This window comes from Microchirus variegatus, assembly GCF_963457635.1.
Source record: "Microchirus variegatus genome assembly, chromosome: 9".
NCBI lineage: Eukaryota > Metazoa > Chordata > Actinopteri > Pleuronectiformes > Soleidae > Microchirus > Microchirus variegatus.
In genome coordinates, this window is record NC_139810.1 from 3,464,669 (window position 1) to 3,471,971 (window position 7,303).

The window sequence follows — 7,303 nt, forward strand, 5'->3', positions numbered from 1 at the left end:
TAGTCTCGATGACTGTAGGTTTTGAATATGTTGAATCTTTTTTTGTTGGTCAAACAAAATTGTATCATCCAGATACTAGTTTAGCATCATGTTAGCATTATTATTATAAATGTCAACGCCAGTGTATTTTTTTTACCTGATGTTTGTTAAAACTAATGAAATTAAAGACAAAAAACCGTCCAAAAATTCATGTGGGTAAAAGTGAATATGATAAACATGAAAACATCGATATAAGGTGAACCCTTTGATGTGAAATGATCAAAGATCAAAGAGATCGCGACGGCAATATTAATGTGTAATGTGTATACTACCGTTTAAACCTCATAGAAGAAGATACACAAACGTTAACCCAATATTCATCAGGATTGATTGAGTCTAACCTAGTCTAAACTAGTTTCTGTTCAAAAAAAAATTAAAGAATGGGTCTAATGTAACGAATTTTAACTCTATATAACTCACCAACAGCTTCACTGTCTTCCTTCTCCGTCTCCATGGCAACAACAACAGTGTCACGTGGTGGCTGCTCCTGTGTTGCCTTCAGGGACTTTAAATCAGGGGCGTAAACGTCAATCTGATGGATTTTTAAGTCTACCACTTAAATACTTGAATTTGAAACCTCCCACAATCACTTAAAAAGAATTGCGTGTCAAAAGAACAGCTCAGAGAATCACTTTACGGTAAAATAACGAGTGTAAAATAACAGTTTGTTGTTTTTGTTCTTGGTTTCCTGTGTCAATAAAGCAAAAAAAAAAAAACCTGCGTCAGTGGACGCATGCGCGATTGGTCCACTTCCTGTTTCTCTGCTGTAGCATTAGCAACAGCAGCAGCAGCAGCCAGCGCAGAATCAACAGAACGTCTACGACAGGACTGCTCACTTTGTGCGTTTTCTCGTTTTTTTTTTATCTGAATCCCCGTGTCTCTCCGGGTGTCCTCGGGTTTCTCCGGGTGTGCTCGGGTGTTTTCGGCTGCGTCCATGCGCGCTCCCGCCTGTGTGTCGCTGCTGTTTCTGTCGCTGCTGCTCAACGATGATGCGGCGGCTCGTCACTTCAGTGAGGAGCAGATGTTCGCTGTCAGGTCATTATTTCATCATTATTTCATCATTATTTTCATTTAAAACGGTCAAAAACACAACTTTATTCAGTCTGGAAACAAAAAAATGAACAAAATGTTAATTTTTACACGTTTTTACAACCAGAAATGTACAGATTTTCAGCGTAAACAAACTCACCAACTCACCTCAAAATGCATAAGCAAATGCGTGTACGTAATAATTAGTTAATTTTTACGGCAGAATTTAACCAGAAATCGTCACATTTTCACTATTAAAAGTCTCAATTTTAATATCAGTTATAAACCATGCCTTGTGGAATAATGAGTTAAATTTTTAGACGTTTTTACCACAGACTTTATCCATACATTCACACATTTATACGATTAAAAAGTCTCAAATTCAATATCAGTTATAAAACATGTCATAAGTAATAATTAGTTAATTTTTTTACAGCGGATTTGAACCAGAAATCAAAAGATTTTCGCTATGAAAAGTCGAAAATTTCACTCACAAAACGTCAAAAGTTATACTTAACATGTCGTTAGGTAATAATTGGTTTACTTTTTACACGTTTTTACAGCAGAAATCCATAGATTTATTCAATAAAAACTGACAAAATGTGTCAGTAAAGAGTGAGTTTGAAGCCGTTTGTGTTGCAGACAACGCATCAAGTCCATGTTCTACCACGCCTACGACAGCTACCTCGACCACGCCTTCCCCTACGACGAGCTCCGCCCACTCACCTGTGACGGACAGGACACGTGGGGCAGGTGCGTTTGTATTCTTCCGTTATAGCTGTTTGTTTGTTTGTTTGTTTGTTTTGGCTGAAACGTTTTCTTTTGTCCACAGTTTCTCTCTGACTCTGATCGATGCTCTCGACACGTTACTGGTAAAATTGGTCAATATGTTAAAGTTAATATTATATATATTAATGCTGTTTATCAAAAATGTGTCATTTGTTATAATATGAACGATGATTAAATATTTAAAATGGTGTGTGTGTGTGTGTGTGAAGGTTTTGGGGAACGGTACAGAGTTCCGTCGCGTGGCGTCGCTGCTTCTGGACAACGTGGACTTTGACATCGATGTCAACGCGTCAGTGTTTGAAACCAACATCAGAGGTGACGACACACACACGCACACGCGCGCGCACACACAGGTTTTTGTTGTTATTATTATTATAATAATAATCCAGACTAAAACCTTTAATCCGTGTGTGCAGTGGTGGGCGGTCTCCTCTCCGCTCACCTGTTGTCGGGCAGAGCAGGGATGGAGCTGGAGCCTGGTTGGCCGTGTTCTGGTCCACTGCTGAGGATGGCAGAGGACGCTGCCAGGAAACTGCTGCCTGGTATGAAACGCGCACGCACGCACACACGCACGTAAACACTGTTAACAACAATCACAAAAAACACAAAATGCTTTATGTGAGTGAAATTTGAGACTTTTTAGTGAAAATGTGTAAATTCTGCTGTAAAAGCTGGTAAAAAATGAACCTATTCTTAGGTTTTGTTTTTCGTAGCGAAAATCTTTTGATTTCTGGTTCAAATCCGCTGTAAAAATTAATCAAGTAATTATGATGTAGAGACATGTTTCATAACTGATATTGAATTTGAGGTTTTGTGAGTGAAATTTGAGACTTTTTATCGTATAAATCTGTGAATTTATGGATAAAATCTGCGATTAAAAACGTGTAGAAAAAAAAGTGAACTCACTATTCCATAAAGACATGGTTTATAACTGATATTAAACTAATTATTACGTACATGCATGGTTTATTTAGTTAAAAACATTTGCTTATGAATTTTGAGGTTTCGTGAGTGTGGCATGGCGAGTTTCCATGACGACTGACCGTTTATGTGCCGCGACACCGGAGTCCGGGCACTGTTTAGTTAGCTCCATTAGCTGCATTAGCTCCTTTAGCGCCGTTAGCACGCCTACAGTCGAACTGGAGTGGTCTGTTTATTAAACAAATAGAGCAGCGCTACAAATTACTAGCGTACCTGTGTACTGCGTATGTGTGCCTCTGTTTTTAAAGTTTAGCTTTACTTTACAGATTCATTTTAACAATCCGGAGTCACGTAAACATGACGTCACTCGCGTCTTTTTCCGGTCAGTCATTGTGGAAACGCGTCGCGTGTTAACGTTGACGCCGTTTACCGCCGCTATCGTGTTAACGCGCCCCAGCACTAGATATAATATAAGAGACGCACGCACGCTCCTCATGAAGACGCCGTCACATGACCGTGTGTTGTCCAGCGTTTCAGACGCCCTCTGGGATGCCGTACGGGACGGTGAACCTGCTGCGCGGCGTCAGTCCCTCAGAGACGCCGGTCACCTGCACGGCCGGCGTGGGCACGTTCATCCTGGAGTTCGCGGCGCTGAGTCGACTGACGGGGGACGCCACGTTCGAGGACGCGGCGCGGCGAGCGCTGAAGTCTCTGTGGACGACCAGATCTGACATCGGACTGGTGACCAGGACTTTTCCACTCGCTCTTTTTTATCCGTCTGCCTCTGTGTCCGTCCTCATCTCTGTCCCCGTCTGTCCTCATGTCCAGGTCGGGAACCACATCGACGTGGTGTCAAAGAAGTGGGTCGCTCAGGACGCCGGCATCGGCGCCGGCGTGGACTCGTACTTTGAGTATCTGGTGAAGGGCGCCATCATGCTGCAGGACGAGGAACTGCTCCACATGTTCCTGGGTAAAGACAAGTCCATGCTCTTCGCGTGAAATCCCGTTGACGGTGAAATCCCGTTCACGTGGGCGTGTCTCGTCTCTGTCACAGAATACGACCGAGCGATCCAGAACTACACTCGCTTTGACGACTGGTATCTGTGGGTCCAGATGCACAAAGGCACCGTCACCATGCCGGTGTTTCAGAGTCTGGAGGCTTTCTGGCCTGGACTGCAGGTAACACACACACACACAGACACGCACGCACGCACACACACACAAACATGCACACGCACACACACAAACACACGCATGCACGAACACACACGCATACATGCACACACACAAACATGCACACGCGCACACACAGACACGCATGCACGCACACAGGCATGCACGCACACACGCATACACGCACACACGCATACACGCACACGCATACATGCACACACACAGACACACGCATGCACGCACAAACATGCATACATGCGCACACACACGCACATTCACACACAAACACGCACAACAAAAAGACACACGTCCGCGCACACACACACAAACATGCACACGCACATACACACACGCGCACACATACAAACACACACACACACACACAGACACACACATAGACAAAAACACAGAGACACACATGCGCACGCATACAGACACACACATACACACATGCACGCACGCACACACAACCACACACGCATACAGACACACACAAACACACACATATACAGACAGACACAGAGACACACACACAGACACAGAGACAGAGACACACACACACATGCGTACGCATACAGACACACACACATGCGCACGCACACAGACACACACACGCAGGCACGCACACACACACACAAACTCCTCCAGCTCTGCTGTGATCATCTTCATATTCATTGAGTTCACTCTGGACACGGAGTCAAAGTTAAATAAAACTTTACAAAAGGACAAACAGTGCAGGCGCTAGGGGGCGCCAAAGTAACGTCTTTGTCTGATGTCTCACCAAAAAACTAACGAAACTGTCCTAACTTTGCTTTGATAGAAGGTTTGTCATTGATGGGCATGGTCTCCAACTTTGATACGTCACCATGACACAGAAAGTATCGCCACCTACTGGAAACAGGAAATGACAGCTTTGATATGACTTTTGCTGTTGTTGTTTCAGTCGTTGTTGGGGAACCTGGACGGAGCCGTGAGAACCTTCCAGAACTATTACTCTGTGTGGAGACAGTACGGAGGTCTGCCCGAGTTCTACAGCATTCCTCAGGGTCACACGGTGGATAAGAGAGAGGGTTACCCACTGAGACCGGGTCAGTCCTCCGGGCCAATCACAACGTCCCTAACAACCAGTGAATAATGAAGTGAATAATGAAGTGTTTGTTTGTCCAGAGCTGATAGAAAGTGCCATGTACCTGTTCAGAGCCACAGGAGACCACACCTACCTGCAGCTGGGCCTCGACGCTCTGGAGTCCATCGAGAAGATCGCCAAGACGTCGTGTGGATACGCAAGTGTGAGTGTGTCTGTCCACAAACAAACAAACAAACAAACAAACAGACTAACAATCAATGTGAACACACAAAAACTCTGCGTTAACTGCTAATTCTGACATTTTTAACTCCTCCCCATGACGGTTAGCGACTGTTGCCCGTTAGCTATGACTGGAAAAAGACGCGTGTGACGTCATGTTTACGTGCCGCGACACTGGAGTCCAGGCACCGTTTACCAGTTAGCTCCATTAGCTGCATTAGCTCCTTTAGCGCCGTTCGCGCGCCTACAGTGGAACTGGAGCGGTCTATTATTTATTAAAAGAGTAGCGCTACAAATAACTAGCATACCTGTGCATTGCGTATGTGTGCCTCTGTTTTTAAAGTTTAGCGTTTACTTTAGAGACTCATTTTAACAATCGGGAGTCACGTAAACATGACGTCACGCGCGTCTTTTTCCGGTCTGTCGTCATGGAAGCGTGCCGTGCGTTAACGTTGACACCAATAACCGCCGCTATCGCGTTAGCACGCCCAGCACTAGATATAAGAGACGCACGCGCGCTCCTCATAAAGACGCCGTCACATGACTGCGTGTTGTCCAGCGTTTCAGACGTTTTCAAACGTTTTAACTCCTCCCCATGACGGTTAGCGACTGTTGCCTTTAGCTATGCTGTCCGATAACCACGTTACTTTTGACTCTGCTGTAAATTCAACATCTGCAACATTTCCTGCTTCAGATACATGTTTATAAATCCGATGAATCAAACTGAACTTACGTGTTTCCTCGCGTACACTGATGCTCCCTCTGGTGGTCAAAGGTGTAACTGTTTTTTTTGTTGTTGTGGTGTCAGGTCAAAGATCTGCGAGATCATCAGCTGGACAACAGGATGGAGTCGTTCTTCCTCGCCGAAACCGTCAAGTACCTTTACCTGCTCTTTGACCCCGCCCACTTTCTGCACGGCGGGGGCACGGAGGGGGGTGGGTCTTGGGAGGAGGGCGGCGAGGGCGGTCAGTGCGTCCTCGGCGCCGGCGGCTTCATCTTCAACACGGAGGCTCACCCTCTGGACCCGGCGGCGCTTTACTGCTGCAGCCGCCACCGCCACGACCGACAGCAGCTGCGAGACATCCTGCTGCACCTGTCGCAGCCCGACCGCCAATCAAAACCCCCCGCCCACAGAGACACAGAGGCCCCGCCCACCGGCCACTCGGAGAGCATCTCGCTGAAAGCCGGCGAGAAAAAGTCGACGCCGCCGACGCTGTCGTGTCCTGTTCAGCCGTTCAGCGCTCGACTCGCCGTCCTGGGACAGGTGTTCAGCGACAACACCTGACCTCACCTGACCCCTGTGATGATGTCACCGCTAAGGTCATGTGACCCGACTGGAACGAACTGTGTTGATTGTGAAGCTTTAATTTAAACTGAAGGTGAAATATAGTTTTATTTATTACAAACTTTGTCGTTGTCGTTTTTTTATTCAGCGTGAAAAAAAAACATACAAACTTAACATTAAAGGCTCCGCCCACATCCGTATTCCTTTAAAAATAATCATTTTAGCAAATCTTTAAAAAAGCGCTAATTTCATTATTCAAGCCAATTAGAGCTGTGATTCTAAAATCTGTGGGCCATGCACTCCTGGTGGACTGTGAAGGTACTGCAGGTGGTCTGTGATAGGTCATTTAAAAAATCCAAATATGAAGGTTTTCTTTTGTAACTGAGCTTCAAATAACTGTAAAATACCCATGATTAGTTAAAGTTAAACTTGTAAGGCTCAATGATTGAGGTAAAAATATATAATATTATATTTTTCAAATCGTGATTTGTCATTTGAATTAATTTTGGATAAAAGTGCTTGAAATAGTGACTGAATTTTACACTTTGGTGTAGAGGGTGTATGAACCCAGTGTGTGTGTTTGTGTGTGTTTAGCTGTGAGCTGCCAGCAGGGGGCAGTAGAAGAGCAGCACCACAGATGAAGCTGAGGTTTCTGCAGGAGACAGTCAGGGAGGAGAGGACTCGATGTGGTCTCAAAACTAGTCTGGGGACATAAATAGTTTTGGTTTTTTATTGTATAATGGTACAATAAAACCATACAA

At 45.1% G+C, this 7,303-nt stretch overlaps 1 protein-coding gene across 1 annotated transcript; it reads left to right on the forward strand.

The window, feature by feature from the left end:
* Positions 1-824: 824 nt before the first annotated feature.
* edem2 (ER degradation enhancer, mannosidase alpha-like 2) lies at positions 825-6,646 on the forward strand. The gene is made up of 11 exons (XM_083895070.1): positions 825-1,074; positions 1,711-1,821; positions 1,901-1,940; positions 2,067-2,172; positions 2,274-2,399; positions 3,308-3,519; positions 3,607-3,748; positions 3,833-3,957; positions 4,895-5,039; positions 5,119-5,240; positions 6,066-6,646. The coding sequence occupies exons 1-11, from the start codon at positions 974-976 to the stop codon at positions 6,540-6,542; spliced, it is 1,707 nt and encodes a 568-aa protein (XP_083751196.1). The 5' UTR covers positions 825-973; the 3' UTR covers positions 6,543-6,646.
* Positions 6,647-7,303: the final 657 nt, after the last annotated feature.

Bases quoted from the DNA above. Each gene is read 5' to 3' on its own strand.
- edem2 (XM_083895070.1), top strand. From the start codon at position 974: ATGCGCGCTCCCGCCTGTGTGTCGCTGCTGTTTCTGTCGCTGCTGCTC. The intron at 3,958-4,894 runs GTAACACACACA...TTGTTGTTTCAG, and splicing joins CTTTCTGGCCTGGACTGCAG to TCGTTGTTGGGGAACCTGGA. The intron at 5,040-5,118 runs GTCAGTCCTCCG...TTGTTTGTCCAG, and splicing joins GGGTTACCCACTGAGACCGG to AGCTGATAGAAAGTGCCATG.